The sequence below is a fragment of the Chionomys nivalis genome, chromosome 1 (assembly GCF_950005125.1).
Source record: "Chionomys nivalis chromosome 1, mChiNiv1.1, whole genome shotgun sequence".
NCBI lineage: Eukaryota > Metazoa > Chordata > Mammalia > Rodentia > Cricetidae > Chionomys > Chionomys nivalis.
The window spans coordinates 127,947,923-127,970,529 of record NC_080086.1 but is presented as its reverse complement, the minus strand read 5'-3'; the positions used below and the strand labels follow the sequence as shown (position 1 = coordinate 127,970,529).

Here is a 22,607-nt window from a genome sequence, read left to right as displayed (position 1 = left end):
CCTGTGAACAAGACAGTTGTGTCCCGTTCACTTAGCAGACCTCCAATGACAAAAGGAAGAATTAATGAACCACCCGGGAATACATGGTTAATCCTTGGGAAATCGAGCCCAGATGGCCTAAGAATTCCATGTCCGCTTCAGAGGGGAAAACAAATCTCCTAACAAATTTCTCTTGTGTTGAAATTCTCAGAGGGTTTTGTTCAGCTGATCCTCCCTGTGGTGTTTTGTTGCTTCATCCCTTAAGCCGGTTACTTTAGTTGTGAATTAGTTTTCATGTGATGATGGTAAATCACTTCTCTTTCTCACAAAAGCAATTCCCCAAAATCGTGGAAAGAAACCTTAGTATTTTCTGTCTTCTGTGTTTCCCCTTCATTATCTCAATTCCTGAATCATTTAGACTATGCATTCTTCTTTAATGTAGGCAAGAAAGACCTATTTGGCCAAACTTTGTGATGTGGGTTTTAAGTTAGAGTATAAGCACTTGCATTAAATTATGGTTCATATAAGTGCATATTGTGTTCCAGCACCCTCTACAACAAACCCCCACCCCTTCTACCCACTGATGTGTCTGTATGTTCACGTGTGTTCGATAAGCCTGGGACCCATCCTAAGGGAACATGAAAAATTCACTATCTGGCACCTGCCGCTTGTGTGTGCTCACGAATCTTACCGCTCCATCCCTGTTGTACACTAACATCCTAATTAAGCCTCCTCTGTCCGTGTCGTGCTTGGTTTGTAAATACTCTGGTTAAATCGCTCCTGCTGTCGTGTGGCTCTGCTAGTCAAGCATTGAAAGTTGAGTTCATGAAGTAACTTAGGGATTTCCTGTCTGACTTGCCTCTTTTATGTTTGGGTGTTTTCTCTTACCACTTGGTTTGTCCCAACTTCCCATCAGCCCAGCCCTTCTACAGAGGTACCAAGCCTGGGCAAACCAGCCTTCCCAAAAATCCTTCATAGCTGTGGCTGCCCTGAAGATCCTTAGTCATCTCGAGAAGGGAAAACAGCAGGTCGGGGCCAGGGTTTCATGCTATTGAGCACCCGACTGCTTTCCCATAGAACAGTGAGAACCAGTGCTTGCGCTGGGTCTCGTTTGGGGCATTGTCGCCTCACAGCTCCCGAGAAACCCACTTTTTCTCATCCCAAAACCAGGAAGTTCGCTCATGTTTGCCTTAAATTTCATTTTCTCAGCAAAGGTAATGAAAAGTGGGCGATCCTCCTAAAAGTAGGCTTCTAATTACAAGTGTTTGTGTTCCTTTCAGCTAAATTATCTGCTCACTAATATGTGGTGATAATGGTTCTCTTTTGATGTGTGAAGACCTCCTATTACGTGTGCTAATTTAGTAGGATGTGTAATACAGACATAATTAATAGGATTGGTGATTAATTTTGAAAAGTGAGCAGCTTTGTCTAATTGCTTATAATACCTATCATTAGGGAATTCATCCTTCTACTCGAACGAAACTAAGTAGTAATTACCCAATCATTTTAATGGAGCATCTTAATTGATTTTCTAATTTTTTGTATTCTGCCTTCCTATGCAAATACACACAACCCTTGGCTGTATTGTCAAAGGCTTTCTGACTATAAAGATGGCTCAGAAGATAGCATGGGTGTGGATCAGGTAACATGCTGGTAATCCTGATGTGTGATAGCAGGCATGGTATATGGGTGGTTGGAACTGCTAGATCTTTCTGTTACCATGCTCTTCACTCTGAGAACCCAGGCTGCTGTTGAGGGTCCTCACTTTGCTGCTGGCGATACGCTATGTGCCTCTCTCATTCCTTCCCAGGCGGGGGGGGGGGGGGGGGGGGAACGTCATGCTGGGCCCATGAGATCTTGGCTCTCTTTTCCCAAGAGAGAGAGAGCAAACAAATGACCCATGACCAGCACCCCACCTTCCCTCACCGTATTTGTGAAGATGCTTATCCTGCTCACAGCTCTGGCAAGGGAGGCATGAGTATTCCCTTGGATCCTTTGTATGTCTTTGATTCGGTTTTTCCGAGTTGGCCAGTTTATGGAAAGAGCATGCCTTTGATTGTAAAAGCTATTCTTTATAATCAGTTATAATAGATGGGGTCGTACATTAGTTCCCTGTCAGCTTTGGAAAGTGAGATACTCAGATGTGCTACCAGCAGGTTGGTCTAGGAGAACAGGAGCACTCTGCCGGCTGAGCCAGAAGTCTTGCTTAGACTATTAACTGAAAATTACAGTTTGTAAGGATGTGTTTATTTGTTAGTTGCATATTACTTTAGCTGATATTTTAGGTCACATACTGAGAATTACAGCTAGAAATCCCCGAGTCAATGAATCTTTCGATTTAAGAAGATTCTGAGAAACATTGGCTATTTTTGGATGAGAGCTGTTTGCTTACATATATGTAAAACATCAGCACATGTGGTTTAGAACTTGTTTATGAGCACAGTTAAGATGCTCTGCTTATAACTTAGAGTCACTTCAGAATGTCTTTAATATGTCAAATGAATTTTTTGATAGATGATTTATTATAGTTTTCTTTTACCACGTCATTCTTTTTATTATATCTCTGTCTGATTGGCGCATAGCCGTACTTCATACTTGCTGTGTGTTAGTCTGTCCTAATATTTGAAGTGGTGCCATCACGAGGCTGTCCTGGCTTGAGTCAAAGCCCCTTTCCCCTCAGTGCACTGTGGTGCTCTAATTGTTAATTGTGTAGTCATCTTCAGGGAATGCATAGGAGCATGGCTCCCTGATAGAGAGGGTCTGTGTCCTGAACCACACCTGTCGGCTGTGCAGCATCCCTCATGCTTGGACGTCAATGTGCTTCAGGCTGAGTGATCAAAACATTATCTTCTTAGATCTCTGTATGCATGTACATCAGTCAGCATCAAGTATAATAACCGTTTGCATCAGCATCATTAAAATGCAGAATCCATGGAGTTCATGTCGCATGGTTTTAAGTCATAATATCAGGACACTAGAATCTAATATTCCAGTATATTTCTTTAAAATTAAAAAGTTGTAAACACTGTAAGGAACTTGCCATAGAGCCAGGGTTGTGATCCTAACTCTGAAACATACTGGCTCTGTATCTTGGTGATACGATACAGTCTAATCTCCTATAGAGGCAACCTGTGCGTCTCAAAGGTCCTATGTACATGAAGTGAAGCCGTATTTGTATGTGGAGAGGTAAACACTACGTGAGTGTGGCCTGCCTCAGTGAACCACTGCTGCTTCAGGACAGACTGCAGCTAATCTAAGCAATGTTCATGTAGTGCCGTTTATCTCCTCACATGGAGTGGAGCTTCTGGCTTCACCAAGAGAGAGGCCAGCACCGCATATCTCTGTGGTGGCCTTCTGAAGGAGGAGGACACAATGATGCTTGGTGGTGGTCTTCCTCCTGTCTTTTCTCATCTTTAAAGGCCCATGGCTTCTTTGTTTTTTTCTCTGGCCCAGGTAGAAATAATACACTCTCTGTAATACTTGTGTTGAGGGCAGGGTCTAACCTACAGACCTCACTGTCTTTAGACATTTTCAGAGTGAGAAGAGGGGACCCATAAATTCGGTTTCAGAAGTTAGTGTCATGAGAAGAGTCCATGAACTATTCATGTGGTCTTCGCTGTTGGTGATTCTGGAGGGCATGCTCTCCTACCATCCTGCATCCCTTCCATTCCTTCCCCAGCTGTCACAGTGGCTCCAGATTGTCACCCTTATTGTCAGAACCAGAATTAAAGGCATTTAAGTGGAAGGAAAGAGATGTGGTATGATGGGAAGGCAAGGGAAACAGAATGGGCGTTTATGTATCGTTTAGAGGGCGCGAGAAGGAAAACATTCCAGTTGTCATCTACTGTACCAACCTTGGAACTGCTCTAAAGTTACCACACCAAAAATAAACTGTGATTTCAGTTTGCTTAGGTCTTGCCCTGCACCCTAGGAAGCTCCTTCTTCTGTGTATTTCCCTCTCTGTTTTTGTTTCTCCATTTAGCCAGGCATCATAAACAGAAACTCACATGTTTGCAGTTCTGGGACATAGCATCTGTCTGGGCCCTTGACCTTGTGTTAAAGATCCCTCTGGCACTGGAGTCTCAGAGTGGACCAGCATTTGCCCTTTCCTGCTTATGTCTTTACAAGAGGCCAAACCTGGTTTTCTACCTGCCAGTGTTAAGGGATGTGTATTGCCCTCTGCCAGGACGACCCACCTGATTAGGACCACTAGACACTGCTGGGAGAGGATTTCTGACAACAGGGAACATCTCCTGCAGGTTCAGAGACGGGGACATCTGGCCAGTTAGGCTTTCTTAGCAAGAGGCTGAACTGAAGCATCCTAAAGAAAGTTGCATCTCTTTTCCTTCTTTTTTGGAGCCACCTTGATCGTTACTGCCTGCCATTTAGAATATATTTATTCATTTCCAGAATTATTTTGGTGTGTAATCTCAAGGCACACACACACACACACCTACCTTACTGTGAAACAGTAGCCCTTACTATAAAATAAGATTTCGTTTCAAGTTGAAAATGAACTACTTGTTTGAACTTGAATCTTGAAGTATCCCCAACCGACCCACCGTAAACAGCTTAATACAAGAACTACATTCCACAGCTGAGAAATTGTGCCCTCTTTGCATGCAGTGGGCTCAACCAAGGCATGATATGCCAGCTGGTTGGATTTCTGTTCATGGCACTCAGGAACATTTGTGACAATTCTGTGGGTTTGAAGCAATCATTTTACTGCAGTGTGGTGAAGAAACCTAGAAGCCTCTTTTGATCTTTTTAATAGACTTAGACATCATATCCCAAAAAAATAGATGAACTGAAATAAAATAAAACTGAATTTTGAAGAAAGGATTTTGATAGCCACTGGCTTGTGCATCAATAAAGTTACTTTACAGAGGTGGCAGCCACACTGCATGATAATGTTTGCCCCCTTTTTTATATGCAAAGGGTTAAAACTGAATGTTTTCCCAAGCTCTTTCCCTCATTGAGATTGTTCAGGTCCAGCACGCACCCAAGTCCATTTGAACTCCGTCCCCCCTTGACCTCTTGGAGTCTGCACTTCCCATTGAGCTGGCACTCAGTGTCTCTGCCTATACATCTGCAAACTTGTAGTGACCTGGTGGATCTTTACTTAGATTCCTGCTTCTTGCAATTTCTGTTTAAGACTTCCCTTTACGTAAAAGCAAAAAAGATAGTGGTGCTAGTTTCTCGAATAGAGCTTGTTCATATCTCCTATGTTCTCCAAGCATGGCTCTCATACCTAGCGTTTGCCCAACTGAAGTTGATGAAGGAAAATGACATCACAGGCAGGGACTTGGTGTCTTATCAGAAAGTAAAATGGAACATAGGTTTGTCCGGCTCCCTTGTGGGCTGGAGAAAGGCACTACGGTGCATTGTGAAAGTGCACACTGATGTTTTAGTGAGGTCCTTGCCCTGTACTGAGGCTTGCTCGTTAGTAAGCCTGGGCTGCTTGTTCTACTCCCTCTTCCAAACCGCATGCCACCCATACTGTGCAAGCGGCCTTCTTACCCCTGCCTGAGTGATCTCACTAAGTATTCCTTACCAGAAATCAGACTGAGGAGGTAGCTGGACAGGTAAAATGGCTGCCACTGCACAAGCAGGAATGCCTCAGTTTGAATCCCCAGTACCCATGCAAAAAGCCAAGCATGGCCGCATACATCTGTAACCCTAGCAACGAAGGAGAAGGGGACACAGGCAGATCCTCAAGCTTGTTAGCGAGCCAGTCTGGCCAATCATGGAGTTCTGCAGTCAGTAAGAGAAACAATCAAAGTATAGGTTTGAGAATGATAGAAGAAGATACCTGTCATTGATCCCTGGCCTCTTTACACGCACATGTGCACACACAACATACACATGTGTGCATATACAGACATATGCTAAACTATATACACACACCTCAGACTTCAAACTTGGTACCCACACTGAAGTGGAATGCTGTGAGCCAGTCCTTTGGCATGTCCACCAAATGTAAGCAAGCCCCTGTGGCTCTGGGGGCATGTCCCAGAGGGAATACACCCTGCTCATTACTGAAGCCAAGAGTTGAGAACAATTCTGTCAGTGTGCCTGCATCCCAATACCTGTGGAAGGAACAGATGCCCGAGAGCAGGACTGTGCTGGATTGATATAAACAGGGGACTTCTTAAAGCAGAAGCAGCATTTAGCTTCTTAGCCACCGGGATCCCAGAGTAAATTACTTTTCCGGACTCCGTATTGTGGCAAGGATTTGAAAGAACTGATGCAATTTCTAAAGCTGCCCAACTTCCTCCCAGGAAGGGCCTCCCACACTATGACCAGCGAAACAAAATTAGAACCGCAAGTGTCTGTCCGAGAAGGTTATCTCGGAGGCAGAAACTGAAAGCCCAGCTGTAATGCAGGTTACAGTAGGTTTGGGGTTCTGTATCCTTCCGTGGAGGAAAGGGAAGCCGTCAGAAGCTTCCTTAGCAGAGGCTCATGTATCCAGCAGTAGGTCAGAGTCGGCCAGGCCTGTGGGCCCATGTGAGTCCACAATACTGGAGGTTGAACCTGGAAAGAGGAAGAAGGCACTGGTGGCCACCACTGCCCTTAGTGAACTTTGTAACTTAAACAGCTCAAGTCGTAAAAACCAGGTCCATACAACCTTCACAGCTTGCTGAAAGCTTTTGTTCTCATATTGAAAAGACGTGAGACTGTCAAGTTTAAACAGTTGAATTCAGCCTAGAAAGAGTGGCCATGTAAGACCTTGACAGTTCTCCCGTTTATATAGCCAGAATCCAGGACAGACAGAGGGGAACCACACTGAGTTCTACATCTCTGCTCCCAAAAGGTTCTGCAAATTTTTCAGTGTGGTCCTAGGCAGTACAAGATACTGTTGCTTGAATTGCATACAGAGAAGTGTGTGTGAGAGAGACAGAGACAGAGATGGGGGGGGGGCGCATGTTCTGTGATTTACCCTGTCATAGAGCCACTGTGGCAAACAGACCCCAGCTCCTGGCCCACCATGTTGACAGTGGCAGAAAAAAAATTCCTTAACTGAACAAAGCCATTCCAGATTGGATCTGATGGGAAAGACAGGGACCCAGAATGAGGAAGCAAAATGCCAGAGCTTATCACACCAAGGTATAACCATTCAATAGTGACTGTCTCTCCTGAATGTGTCAAATATTGGCCCTAGATACCATTGCCAGTGGGAAAGCCCAAAGCCATCTGAAACTGTGGCAGTGTCCTCAGAATACAATTTTAGTTTGCAAGGGTTGCTTCAAAGAGGATCCTATTTGTTGGGATCTTTAATTCCTAATATATTTGTTTGAAAAAGCAAATGTTCCTCTGTATCAGTGCCATACCTGATGCTCTCTTCCCTCGTCATTTTCCTCTGAGAGGGAGGAAGGGAGACAAGAGTTGTGAGGAGGAGACATATTGGGGGTGACTTCCAGGATTGCCCAAGTCCTCACCACCGTGCCGTCTTCACTCCTCAGCCAGGCTGTGCCGCTTGGTTGAAAGAGATCTCCTGTGCCCAGAGTCACTGAGTAATAATGACTTTGGTGTATGTGGCACTGATATCTGCCCAGAAAGCGCCCACCACATCCCCCAAGTCATGCTACTGTGCTTGGTAGATAGAAGGCATGCGGGGGCCGGAGAGCCAAACCCTCTCTAGTTCCTGCCCCACCCTTCCTGTCCTGACATCTTAGTCCAGTGACATCAATTCCGTGTGCCTCGGTTGTCTATTGAATTGAAACAGTAACCTGTCCCCTGGGCTGTGGGGATCACATGGAACTGGCACACATGTGCCTGGGGCAGAGTAGTCATCCAGCGGTGGAAGTTATGAATGATATGAGGTACTGAGAAATAGGAGCACATGGTGTCATTGCCAGCGTAAGCAGAGCCATTGGGTGTTCAGTGCAGTGGCAAGAATCAAATAGCTTATGCACCCAACAGCCACACCAATAGCCACACAGAAACTGTCGGTCTGCATTTCTCCACAGGAGAGGTGTTTAGAGTAGCCTTTACATGTAGTCTCCATTAGGCTAAGCAGGTCCTACGAGAAAGTGACAATGGCTTTATTAATTCATTATAAAGACCTTCAAAGTGCATAGACTTTGCCCCATCTTCCCATTCTGAAGGGTTCTTGAACCCATGGTCCATCCGGCTACCACCGGCTCTATACTGTCAGACCTCTGCCAAAGCTGCTAACCTTTCAAGAGAAACTTAGTGTAAAGCAAAAATATTTCCATTTTTTCTTTTTTTACTTTATTACTTTAAAAAATACCAACCCAAATTCCCACTCCCTCCACACACACCCTCCCACCCTACCCCCCTCCAATCCTGTGAGAGGGCAAGGAACTCATTAACCAAAATCTATCTTACTATTTATTGGGCCAGATGGCAATAGCCCTGCTAAAGCTAGTTAGTTTTCTCAAAAGCAAGAGTCATGTCTATTTGCTTTATTGGCAGCATGAAGATTTATTAGCAGAGTGTACCCTGGTTTTTGACCCTACTTAGAGAAACAAAATTAGTTGCTATGTAATGATGTAATACGAGCGGCGGGGCTGCGTCCCCGGCACCCGGCCGCCCGCATGGCTAGCTTATGCCCCAAAATAATTACACGGAAACTGTATTCTTTTAATCACTGCCTGGCCCATTAGTTCCAACCTCTTATTGGAAAGTTCTTACATATTGATCTAACTCATTTCTAATATTCTGTGTAGTACCACGAGCTGGCTTACCAGGGAAGATCTTAACCTGCGTCTGTCTGGAGTGGGAGAATCATGGCGACTCCTGACTCGGCTTCTTTCTCCCAGCCTTCTGTCTGTTTACTCCACCCACCTAAGGGTTGCCTATCAAATGGGCCTAGGCAGTTTCTTTATTATTTAACCAATGACTTTCCTCCATCATTTCCCCTTTTTCTGTTTAAACAAAAGGCTTTCATTTTAACATAGTAAGATTACATATAGCAAAACAGTTATCAAGCAAGAATTACAGTTACAATATTTATATCTATTTTATCTTTTATCATAACTAAGGAAAACTATAACTATAACTAACCATTCTTCAACTCCACCAAAGACTCCAGAAGAATACAATATTACCTAAGCAAACAAGAAATAAGAAACTTCAAACTCTAGAAATGACAGAGACATCTCATTGCCTGGACAGTCACCCAAAGTTCCTCTGTACCGTTGGGGCATCCATCTTCAGCCTTCAGGCCCATAGTATCCAGCAGACATTTTCATCAAGCAGGAAATTCCAAAGACAGTTTAGTCACTTTTTGCTGTGTCCTGCAGAATGTCTCGCAGACTCTTTCATGAGTCAGGAACCCCGAAAGACCATCTCACCTTTAGGCAAGTTCAGCAGTCCTTTTTCTGCGAGTTCTTTGTGTCCAGTTTATGCAACAGTCCAGGCATGAGCAGTTTCATGCCCAAATGGCTATCAAACTCCATAAGGAGCCTCTTCGATGCCCATCATCCTCTTGAAGTAGATTGGTGCTGCCAGGAGCAGACATGTCTCATTGTCATGAAAAGCCCTAAGTTATTAAAACATTAAATGCCATATTCTGCAGTCTTTGAAAGATATGAAGAATGTCTATCTAACTGAAATATATCTCTATATATCTAGAAAATCTAACTAACATGACTATAAGCTTTACTATTATTGATGATTATCCATTAACAACCTATATTTTCTAATTATACATTACATTTTTTAATGAACTACACAATCACAATACCTTAATCAAGATCAGAAATACATATACATATAACAAAATTGACCTTAAAATCCATACCAATGCAAATTATTCATATCTATATCATATCCCCCTTTAAATGTAAAAGAACATTTATAAACCATATTTGGGAACATGGGCGCAGTTTTTCTCTCCAAACTGCTTCCTGCTGAATGGGGGCGTCGTTAATTAGGTCTTTCATGGTGTAACCTGTGTGCCAGGGTCATCTCGGTTGGCAGGTGCGTGAAGTAATTTTTTGAGGGTGTTCACAGTAACCTTTCAGGAGGGCGTGGTCTATCATACCATATTGGGATAGAAGCAATTAACAGGGTCTCGTCCTCTGTGAAAACAAAAGAAGACCCTCTCCAAAGTATCATATCCTTAGACCCATATTCTGAAATCATAATACCCTTATATCCATTCTGGTTTAGCTTGGCAGCCCATATAATGAAATGTCTCTCTGCAGTTAGCTCCTTTACAGTCAAAAATTTTAAAGAAAACACAATGTACATAATCCAGACTCTCTGTGAATTTTCCATTTTTACATGGCTTATTTTTCTTTATTTCTTTTAATCTATAACCATCTGTACTCTGTCTCTTTAAAGACTTTATCCTTTTTTTTAAGACATTAACTTTATTCTTTATATATTTTTTCTCTCTCAAGCCTACGTACATTCATCCAACAGTGTCTGAATCAGTTCTATTGTGAATCTGTAATTTTTTTAGTATCCAGGAGCACTTTGTTTTGTGCTTTTAAATCGCTAAGCGCTTAAGAATCTAAGCTGTGACATTCCTAGGTCAAAAACAGGTACTGCCTGCTTGCCCCGCCCAGTCCAACATGGCGGAGCCGCTCATGCCTCTGATCCTTGCACATTGCACCAGTAGCGTGGTGGAGCTGCTTGTGCCTCTGAGCCGCAGCACAAAATGACTTCCTTTTAGGCACACAGTGAGTCTAGTTGCCATCAAACAAATCATAGCACTTTACTCCAAATGCTCCATTCAAAAGCTCTGTCTCCCACAGGAGCCAGACAGAGATTGCAATGGCGGCACAGCCCAGAAAGCCGGCATTTTAAAATAGCCAGTTTTTTCCTGCTGCTGAGTCAGGAAAATTTCTTTGCCACACGCAACCCACAAACAGCAAAAATCTGTCTTAAATTCTCTCTGTGTCCTTTTTAAGCCCTCTCAGGTTTTACGTGGAGTTCATTAGCAGGTTGGGTGCCACACTGTTGTAATATGAGCGGCGGGGCTGCGTCTCCGGCACCCAGCCGCCCACATTGGCTAGCTTATGCCCCAAAATAATTACACGGAAACTGTATTCTTTTAATCACTGCCTGGCCCATTAGTTCCAACCTCTTATTGGAAAGTTCTTACATATTGATCTAACTCATTTCTAATATTCTGTGTAGTACCACGAGCTGGCTTACCAGGGAAGATCTTAACCTGCGTCTGTCTGGAGTGGGAGAATCATGGCGACTCCTGACTCGGCTTCTTTCTTCCAGCCTTCTGTCTGTTTACTCCACCCACCTAAGGGTTGCCTATCAAATGGGCCTAGGCAGTTTCTTTATTATTTAACTAATGACTTTCCTCCATCAATGTAATGTTTTGATATTTCGGTTCAAAAGGACTTTGCCAGCAAGAGCAAAAATGATGTCTTTGGCACGGGGGTCACTGTGAATCCGGGACTGGTGATGCACTTGGGGTCTCTGCACACTAGACAGTACACTAACTGACCCACCTCAAGTCAGACACCAGTTTAGCCTTTTGGGGGCTCTGAGTGTATTGCATGACCTCAGAGAGTTCCTGAAGAGCCTGGTGCACACTCAAGCCAACGTAAGAAGTGTCTTGCTGCCATCTGGCAACCGCCGTGCTCAGAACATCTTCACGCCCCGTTTTTCACAACTGCTCTCAAATCTGAATTAAGTCATTTGCAGATGAACCAAAAATGAAAGTGACACGCCTCTGAGGTCCTCGGTGATAAACTGGTGAAAAGGCCAGGCATCCAGGTCCGGTCATAGTCAGCCCACTCGTGGGGAAATAATTCTGTAGAGACTGCACATCACTGAGGGGGTCAGGAACTCTCATTCTGTCTCTAGGAAACTGAACCTGGCTCTCCTCTCCGTGGGTTGCTAGCATAATGGGTCCCACTGTGTTCATGTCATTTGGTCCTCTACACTGTCCACCTGTACTTCCTTTGTATCCGTGGTGGTAACTATGCTGGACTTGGTGAGGGAGACCCACACACAAGGCTGCCTCCACCAAGCAGGCAGGCTTCTGAGTCAGGGTCCTGCTTACATTAGCACTGTGATGAGCGTTAGTTACATGTGTGGATGCCCTCACAAGGCTGAACACATAATTGCCATCGTTAACAGCTCAGCCTCATTTTGGAAGCTAATATTGCCTTGTCAGCGTTAGTAGCCATGAATTATTAAATATCTTAAGACATAATGAGTTTCCGTGCTGAGATCCTAAGAACATAGAGCCCAGTGCTTGGCCTTCACTTGAACCCCCTTGCACAAAACCTTCAGCCGTCTCTCATGGCACCCCATTCTCTTCCTCCATAACAGCACTGGCAGGGGTGCCACCAACCTAAGCTGCAGTGAGGGTGACCGTCAAGATGGGGAAGGGGTTGAGCCGTCCCTTTCCCGGTTCCTCGCTCAGCACTCTGGTGGCTGCTCCACCGTCGGAGCTATTTCACAGTTTATGTAAAACATAAGCAGGAGTGTTGCTGTGTAAAGGATCAGTTCCTTCCAAGTACAAGGTCACCGCATAATGGACTCTGGATCAATGGCCAAAGCTATCATCATGCAGTGATGATGGGTCAGGAGACTTCCTGAGTTAAGCGTACGATGTAGTGTAGTAAGAGGAACGGTGGGCTGCTTTCCAGCCGCCCCGGCTCCCGCATTGGCTAGCTTATGCCCCGAAATAATTACACGGAAACTGTATTCTCTTAAACACTGCTTGGTCCATTTATTGGCTAGCTCTTACATATTGATCTAACCCATTTCTAATATTCTGTGTAGCACCACGAGCTGGCTTACCAGGAAAGATCTTAACCTGCGTCTGTCTGGAGTGGGAGAATCATGGCGACTGACTGACTCGGCTTTCTTTCTCCCAGAATTCTGTTCAGTCTACTCCGCCTACCTAATTTTCTGTCCTATTAAAGGGCCAAGGCAGTTTCTTTATTTAACCAATGAAATCAACACAAAACAGAAGACTCCCACATCAGTGTAGCTCTACCCAGCCTATTTCCTGTGTACGTTTTAGATATTGTAATTGAAGTTGCCTCCTTTAAGGATTCCGTATTAGCAAACACTTGTATCACATTTGGTTTGAAAGCCTTCAAATGAGTTGTTAACTTCATAGATGATTCACCAAATCACTTAGTATGGAACATGGACTAGTAGCCAAATGACATTTTAGCAGATACTGAAAAAATGGATTTCTCATTACTTCTAAAACATCCCTTGTTGGGCTTTGGGCGATCGTAATGAAACAGCAGAAAGAATGTTGAGATACGGGGGTTACGCCTTTTAGTGCGCGTTACAGGTTTTATTCCTTTGCTTGGATGTTCTGTGCTCTGCCTTTGTGTCTGCCCAGTGAACATCATAACCCCCGAGAGTCTCTCAGAGCCTCCCAGGAGGAACCCCAAGCTCTGAGCATCCCAGCTTTCCTAAGGGTGTTTGCCATTCCAGGTGCCCAGAGGTGCATAGTGTAATTTTTAGAATCCAAGCATTAAAATGCCTCACATTTAAGGTGTCACCCAGCCAGTGATTGGCCTGGTGACAGGGCTTCTTCGTGGATCAGTACATCTCTGCCTTGCTCCTGAACTGCTGATCTGGCTTACTCGGGGCCACCAGTCTTGAGCTCCAGAGAGAAAACAAACAAGCTGTTACATGAGATCAGCATGAATAGATTAAGAAGAGAACCTGCGAGGAAAAGGATGCCCTAAGGAGGAAACAGGAGTGGCAGGACATGAGACAGATTTCTAAACACAATCATTTTTAAACGTATTTTGTTCTGGAGAACCACAGTTTGCTGGTGTTGAGAGGAGAATGGGTTAGGAGAAGTCAGTTTGTGTTGGAGGCGGAGATCGATGTCCTTGCTGGTGAGAAACCATGAGCTTTCTGTGAAAGGGGAAGGGAGCAGTTCTCTAGGCTGCTGTCTTTATACGGCGCCATCATTCTCATCCCTTGACATCTGTCAGCGTGGGGCACGGGGATTGGTAAAGTCCGGCTCTGTAATCGTGCCCAGCTGGACCCCTTGTCCCTCTCTGCATCACATTCTGGATAACAGCCTTAAGACACGTGCCCAGCGAGCAGCACTCCTGGGAAGCTGTTGCAGTTAGTATTCTCCGCTAGACCTTGTGGTCCCTGATCAGTTGCGGGTCAAGAGAATGACGGACAACACTGTTGGAACTAGAGAAAAAAAATGGGTCACCAAATCCTGGGGATTGTCGACCATCATGTGATCGTGTGAGGCTGTTCCCTTTAGTTTCCCACTAGAAGAAGATGCTATGTGGTCACTCAGTCATGCCGCCGTGTTCTCTTCTTTTTCACTAGAAGACACAATTCCAAAGAAAGTGGTGTGTCACTTCAGTGGGAAGACCTATGCCGATGAGGAACGATGGGACATTGACAGCTGCACACACTGCTACTGCCTGCAAGGCCAGACCCTCTGCTCCACTGTCAGCTGCCCCCCTCTGCCCTGTGCCGAGCCCATCAAGGTGGAAGGAAGTTGCTGCCCGATGTGTCCAGGTATCTAAGCCATCGTCCTTCTGTTCGCAAGCCAAATATGGCCCAGGCAGTGGGTCAACCCAGTTGCAATGCTCTTACACAAAGTCCTCAGGGTAATTTGCAAAACTCTCACCATGTAGGTGAAGGCTGTACCTCTTCTGATTTGCATACTCTACCCTTAAAGTGGGGGACAGCCACACAGGTATAGCCACCCCATTAACGGCCCCTGCCCTGTCAGACTAGCGTAGTTTCAGTGTGGCCGTTGGACCAGCCTAGAGCAAAAGCTTAAGATGGAACACAGAAGGGAGCAGGACATGAATGTCTACCAGCATAAAAGTGGAAGACTTGCAGTTAAAGAGGATAGATCTGGATCATTCTTTTTTTCAGTTAAGCAGTTCTATCCTGTACCCCACCACCCCTTGGCTGAACCCTTCTCTTCCCGTGTGTAACATGACTTTGGAGCACGCACGCACGCACACACACACACACACACACACACGGATACCTCCTCTCGCCCTTCTCCTCAGCAGCTGCTTAGTCAACCTCTCAGTTTCAAACCTGAGCCCCCACAACTGCCCAGATTCTCCCTGAGTCTTCTTTTCTATCCCTGGGCCAGACTCCTGCCAAAACAGCTCCTTTATCCCCTGCCCTAATCCCAGAACTGCAGAGCCTTAGCCTTCACCGGGACAGCCTCTGGGCAGTGTTCCCAGTCTGATCCCCGGCACACCAGAGACTCCCCAGGCAGTCCGGACCACACGTAGGCTCCCTCACATCCAAGCGAGGCCCTGAGTGAGACAGGAACCGTTCCATCATCACCTTGATGCTCCCATCTCCTCGCAGCATTCTTGTTAATGAATCTCTCTGTTGAGGACAGTAACCTGGGATCCATGTCAGCTTTGAGGTACAGCTACACTGCAGAACTTTAAAATGGCGCCACTAGACAGTGCATAACTGAACTTCGGTAGCCTTGTGTTGGGATTCAGCAGATAAACCTATCTGAGCATTTCTGAAAAACCTTTAAAAAGAATTACAGTGGTAAATGCACAAGTCCTTCTCGGCTCTCACCATGCTTGGTAAATGGTGGTATACACACAGAGAACCGAAGCATGGAGAGATGGAGAGCCCAGTGTAGCTGTGACACACACAACTAGACACAACTACAAAGCCAGCATTTGCCAGGAGAAAAGGATGGTGGAGGAAGAAGGCTGAGACATGCTTCTACCCCCCACAAACCTAGCTGCCAGCATCAGCTGTACAAACTGGGAAAGCGAGTCATTCACCTCCTGGGACATAGGGCATTGACTCGAAGGCTCTGTCTGGATCGAGGGCATTAACACCAGCAATAGGCAGCCAGAAATCCATCATTTTTCACGTAAAACGCTTCGTTCTTTTAGAAATGTATGTGCCAGAGCCGACCAATGTACCCATCGAGAAGAAAAACCATCGTGGCGAGATTGACCTGGAGGCTCCCATGTGGCCCACCCCAAGTGAAAATGACATCATTCATCTCCCTAGAGGTAAACACTGAAGTCAGGTTACTTGAGATCTGTCCTGTCTTCTTTGTAGTCTGCTTTGTTTATTCCTGGTTTAAGGGAAGAAACAACAACAACAACACTTTCTTTCCAAATGGCTGGTGAAAGTTCACTCCCTCTGGGGAAGACCATGGCTGAAATGTATTCAACAGGTCAGCATTAGTCAAACATGTCTACAGATCATTGGATAAATGCCTCCTTCCTGGTCCCCTTTGTGCTCCTCCTCCCTCCTGGTCCTCCGTGCTCTACCTCCTTCCTGGTCCTCGGTGCTCTGATGCTTGGTGAAGAGGGAAAAGAATCTGTTCCTGATCAGAAGAGCCTGACGCGAAGTGGGCATGAATGAACATAGCCCCTTTGGGACCTGTCCTTATCAGGCAGTATCCCTTTTTCAGGTTTTCACACCATAGAGGTTTAAAGTTTGTTGCCGAGTTCATTTCTACAGATTTATTTTATTCCTTCTACTTTTTAGTCGTGTATAATAAAGAGAGGAGTTTGTTTCTCATTAGCTCAGAGGCAAAGCACGGCTGAATTCCCATTACCACTTCTCTTAAAAAGGAGATGAGTTAAAATTTATGCTAAGCGCTGGTTCAATACTGCCTCCTGTTGACTTCAAGCATGCTTTTCAGAATCGTTTTGCAGTTTTTCTATTTCTTTTGGAAGAAGCGGCATTTATTGCATGAGAGATTAATGATCTGTTACTTCAGACATTATAAACATTATCTTTGGAACAAGGCAGATGACCAGAGAGCCAAACCCCTGTACCCAGGGTTCTGGCTCCTTGTGAGATTGCTCAAACTGGATGTACATTTAGCATTGTATGTTCAGTCACTCAGTCAGCATATGTGCCCTTGTTGGAAGTGAGGACCTCCAGTCACGAGAGCATCCTCGTCAGATATAGTCTGCTGGGGACCTGTGCATACATAGCGGCTGTTCAAAGTCCCGGAGCAAGACAAGCATGCTTCTTCTTGGTAATTCGTCTTGTTTCGACCTGAGAGGTGTGAGGCCTGTTGGTGATTTTTACTTCTGGTGTTTTCTTTGAGTTCAGGGAATTCAAAGTTAACTTCCTTGGTGTGCTTTTCAGCATCCTACCAGAACAGAAAGACTAAAGTTTGTAAAGAGCCCTCAGTTCTTAAGCAGGATTTTCCTTAATCGTTTTGAATCCTCACATAGGATGCATAGGCCTGAGACCACACCTGGTATCATTTGGAATATGGGAAGACAGACCTGCTTTTTTTTTTTTTATTTAACCTAATCCATCAATAAAATGACTGTTTTGTCGTAAGCATTTTCCTTCATGCTATTCTATTTATTTATCCATTTACTTATTTATTTATTTATTTTCTTATCATCTTCCTATAGAGTATTCCCCACTGTACTGGCCGCTCAGTAGCCATAGCCTTAACACCACAGAGCTGCCTTTTGAAAGCTGAGTCCCCAGAACCAACCTAACAGCAATTCCTTTGGATGTTACATCCTGTGTCTTTCTCTCGCTGCCCTTGATCGGTGCAGACAACCTGACTAGAATGGTTGACTTGGACTAAAATGACATGAAAGTTTCAGAAACCAGTTCCATTTGCTTATGGTTTTGTTTTAGTTTGTGTGGCGCTGGAAGTCAAACCCTGAACCTTGAGCCTCGTAGAGAGGCGCTACTGCGGAGTTACATATCCCGCTTAGCACCTTTGTTTTTGGATTTTTTTAAATTTATTTTGTGTTTGTGAATGATATATGCATGTGGATATATCAAAAAGGAGAACTTTGAGGTCGGTTCTCTCCTTCCACACTTGTGTGGATTCCGGGGATTGAACTCAGGTCATCAAGCTTGTCAGCACTCCACCAGCTGAGCCATCCCACCCCCACAGAACGATATTTTCGAACAACAGAAAGATACTCTTTCTGAAGAACTGTCGTTCCCCCTGTGCTTCTAGTATAATTCACCAGGGCAAGAAATAAGATATTTTTTTCAACAAGCTTATTAAAAATAAGCATTTTTGCTTAGACCTCAGCAAATTAGAAAACCAACTCCATTGTCTCATGTTTGAGCTAATGAAACCTGGTATCTACCTGTGGAATGCACTTGGTTCTGGTCTCTCCATTTGTCAATAAGTAGGGAACGAAGATGTTTCGCTACTAAAACCTTAGCCCATCCAAAATCTTATTCATTGTAGGCAAAATATTTTAATATTAGTGACAAATGTTCTTAAGTTAGTCTAGTTTTAATCACTTGGAAAAATCTACTCAGAGTTTTATATTCCCCCAATTAGCGAAAGGAAATATCTTCTTGCCCAGTCAGTAACATTCTTACCCTCTTTTTTAAAGTTATTGTTATTGTTGTTGCAAGTTTTTTCTTAATCTTATTTATCCTCTAAGTACTTTCCCGCCTAAGAGCGCTTTGGCTCAACATTAGACTTTAATCATGCCTGTAGCCCAAAGTACCGGGAAGCAATAAAACCAAGCTGCTGATCTGTATTTGCAGTGCAATTAAAATAATCCTCTAAAATTCCGGCGAAGCACTAAGTGCTTGTCTCTTCTCTCCTAGATATGGGTCACCTCCAGGTAGACTACAGAGATAATAACAGGCTGCGTCCAAGTGAAGACTCATCGCTGGACTCCGTTGTCTCAGTTGTGGTTCCCATAATAATATGTCTCTCCATCATAATAGTATTCCTGCTCATCAACCAGAAGAAACAGTGGGTACCGCTTTTGTGCTGGTACCGAACACCAACTAAGGTACCCTTTGAGTCTCTCGAGTGCCAAATCCACCATTGCTTACACTCCTTTTCCCCTCAGTTTTCTTTATACGTTTTCTGTTAGGCAATGACATTTTTAGTTTGCTAGTCTTAATGTCCAGTATTTATCAAGCCATAGCAAGCAAGTATGTAATACTTGTCCAGGGCAAGATTGAACACTGAGTAAATTACCCGCCATCCACTGGCGAATGAGTCCTGACTTCCAAAGGACCCAACACCTTGGACATGCTTTTTTAAACATGTTTAAACAAACTGATACCTGCTGAAGTGAGTCCTGAATTCTCATTTATATTTGAAGCCAAAACTTGACCACCTCGGTCAATTTTTTTTTTTTTTTTTTTTTTTTGTCTTTTAATGGAGAGAGAAAAGAAATCACTAAAGAAGGGAAAGGACGGAGAGGACAAGAGAGGAGCTTGGAAGATACTGAGGGAGTAAAGAAGTCAGGCAGGCAAGACAGGGTGAAGAAAGACACTGAGATAACACAAGGTCCAGAGGCAGACTTCTCACCAAGGGACAAAGAGAATGCTTTTGTTCTAATATAAGGACCTCTTAATCATGCCTGTTTTTAAAGGAAGAAAAACGTATATTAAGGAAATAGCCACTGCTTCCAACTCTAACCCTTCCTTTTGCACTCAATTAAACAACCTGAGTATTTCATCCAACTTCCCCTCCATACAAAGTTCCTGCCTGTTGTGTGTGTGTGTGTGTGTGAAAGAGAGACAGACAGACAGACAGAGAGATACAGACAGAGAGAGATGCATGGGTACAGCCTTTATGAGAGAGAGACAGAGACAGAGAGAGATGCATGGGTACAGCCTTTATGAGAGAGAGACAGAGAGAGAGAGAGATGCATGGGTACAGACAGCCTTTATGAGACAGAGACAGAGAGAGATACATGGGTACAGCCTTTATGCCAGATACATGACACGGTACTGAACAAGGAAAGGAGGAGGTGCACTATCCAGTATTCAGGAAACCTCTGGTAAGGTGTAAAATCACAGCGAATAGAACCTCTTTTGCTTTGAAATCTGCCTGCCTGGTAACTTCTACCAGTTTCCAGCCCTCTTAAACGCAGGCCTGCAGTCAAGGATTTGAAAACAGCTATGATGTCCCTTTACGTACAGCTATAATAATAAGACATCATGCCCCGCACACACTCTGGCCGTCCTCATATGGTGAAACTCCTGTCTCACCTGAGTTAGGTCCTGAGTGTCTGTCCATTTGGCATATAGAAGTAAGCTAAGTCTGTGGGTTTTCTCTTTCTCCTCTCTCACTGAACAGCCATCTTCCCTGAATAATCAGCTGGTATCTGTGGACTGCAAGAAAGGCACACGAGTCCAGGCGGACGGTTCCCAGACGATGCTAAGAATTGCCGAACCCGATGCGCGATTCAGTGGCTTCTACAGCATGCAAAAACAGAACCATCTACAGGCAGACAATTTCTACCAAACAGTATGAACGCAGGCGGCAGCAGCATGGATGAGGTTTTGAAAGAGAAAACAACAACAAAAAAATCTGCTCTTTAAAGTAAACTAGAATTTGTGCACTTGCTTAGTGGATTGTATCAGATTGTGACTTGGTGTCCGGCACTAAGGACTTAACTGGGATGGGCTCTGTCTACAGCATTGTGCAGAACAAGCATTCCCACTTGGCCTCAAGATCACTGACCATATGTTTTCATAGAACCAAAGTTTTAAAACTTGCTAAAGTATATTTGCTTGTAAGATAGCTGTAGAGACATTTGGGGGTGGGGCAGAGAGTTTGGTAGGGGAAATGGGTTGGGAGGGTAGTGTTGGGAAGAAAAATCGGTCAGCTTGGCTCGGGGGAAAAAAAGCCAGGAAAATAAAAGCAATTCATGGCCCAGAGGAAATTTTTTTTTTCCTGTTGCTCTGAAGACTGTGTTGGTCGCTGCAAAGGTTGGGCCTGAATGAGCAGAAACACAAAAGGCCTTGCGACCCAGCTGCCGTACCACCAGACAAGCGCACCAGAACTCTTGATAGCCATCCCAGGTGTAAAGCCACAAGTTTCTCTTCTATACAGTCACAACTGCAGTAGGCAGTGAGGAAGCCAGAGAAATGGATAGCACCATTTCTCGAAAGCGGGTTATTAAGAATCTATACAGTTAACTCTTTTTGCTGCTTCTGTTTCCTTCCGTGCCAATCAGCCAGTTCCTAGTAGAGACAGCAGGTGGGTAAGGACAAGGTCACCTCTTGATGTGAGCACTGGAGCCTCTCTTACCCTATGTGACAGGAAGGCGGGCGAGGGTGAAGGACACCAGGCATTTCCAGGGGCTACACTTCATTGTTGTTTCTTTCTGTTGTATCGTCGGTTGTTCATAGTTTTGTTGAAGCTCTAGCTTAAGAAGAAACTTTAAAAAAAAAAAAACTAGGATTTTTTTTTCTTTATTATATACTGATTCTACAAAATAGAAGCTACTTCATTTTAATTGTATATTATTCAAGCACCTTTGTTGAAGCTCAAAAAAATGATGATGCCTCTTTAAACTTTAGCAATTATAGGAATATTTATGTAACTATCTTATGCTTCAAAAACAAGAGTATTTGTGTGCATGTGTATATAATATATATACATATATATTTATACACATACAATTTATGTTTTCCTGTTGAATGTATTTTTATGAGATTTTAACCAGAACAAAGGCAGATAAACAGGCATCCCAGAGCAGTGCTTCTGATCACATAGGGGTTTTTGAATAACACAATCTCATTTATCTGCAGTTTAATTGGAAAGAGAGGTTGTGAGCACGCATGCACGCACACGTGTGCGTGCATGGGTGCATGGGTGTGTGCATGTGTGCGTGTGTGCACTTTGAGCAGCCAGCATCCCACCTCCTATGGAAAGGATGTCCCTTTTATTAAAATCTTCTTCCTCGTTTGGATTTGCTTTCACTTGGTCTTCAATTCGCTCACTGGCCAGAGACATTGATGGCAATTTTTTATCTGCATCACTAATCAGCTCCTGGATTTTTTTTTCAAACAACTGTTTGAACAACTACTGGAATATTGTCCACAATAAGCTGGAAGTTTGTTGTCGTTTGCCTCAGTTATAACTGACTGTACTCTGTAGTGTCATCTTTCAAACAGCTCCTAGCACTTTTACACTAATGGCCCACTTGTGCGTTGATTTGCCTTTTCAAAAATGCTTGTTGTGAAAGACACAGATACCCAGGATGCTTAATGTGAAAAGAAAATGTGTTCTGTTTTGTAAAGGAACTTTCAAGTATTGTTGTAAATACTTGGACAGAGGTTGCTGAACTTAAAAAAATTAATTTATTATTATAATGACCTAATTTATTAATCTGAAGATTAACCATTTTTTTGTCTTAGAATATCAAAAAGTAAAAGGTGTTCTAGCTGTTTGCATCAAAGGAAAAAGATTTATTATCAAGGGGCAATATTTTTATCTATTTCCAAAATGAATTTGTTAATGATATGATGTTACTGAAATAGATTTACATCAGCCTGATTAGTATAAAATTTTGTTGACAATTTATCCATTCCTGGCATAAGAAAAAAACTTTATCAAAAAAATTGTAAATGCTTGCTTTTTGTTTTTTCAATCATGGCCATATATGAAAATACTAACAGGATATAGGACAAGGTGTAAATTTTTTTATTTTAAAGATATGATTTATCCTGAGTGCTGTATCTATTACTCTTACTTTGGTTCCTGTTGTGCTCTTGTAAAAGAAAAACAAATATAATTTCTTGAAGAATAAACCGGGCATATAGCACTTGGAGTGCACCAGACTTCTGTAGTATTGCTTTTGTTTTCATAAAGCACAGCTGTGAGGGATGGTTTACAGCCCGGATCTTGGCAGCAAATAAACACTAAGTCAAAACCAAGCACTTCAGGAAGACTTCTGATCCGGGGTGAAAACACA

General features: G+C 43.8%; 1 protein-coding gene across 3 annotated transcripts in view; it reads left to right on the top strand.

The window, feature by feature from the left end:
- Crim1 (cysteine rich transmembrane BMP regulator 1) overlaps positions 1-22,473 on the top strand; it is a 178,656-nt gene extending 156,183 nt beyond the window's left edge. For all 3 annotated transcript variants that reach the window (XM_057775644.1, XM_057775638.1, XM_057775630.1), the window contains 4 exons: positions 14,248-14,442; positions 15,816-15,938; positions 18,490-18,680; positions 19,982-22,473. In XM_057775644.1, coding sequence (XP_057631627.1) covers positions 14,248-14,442; positions 15,816-15,938; positions 18,490-18,680; positions 19,982-20,158 — 686 coding nt within the window. In that variant the 3' untranslated portion in view covers positions 20,159-22,473. The remainder of the gene's footprint in view (positions 1-14,247; positions 14,443-15,815; positions 15,939-18,489; positions 18,681-19,981) is intronic.
- Positions 22,474-22,607: the final 134 nt, after the last annotated feature.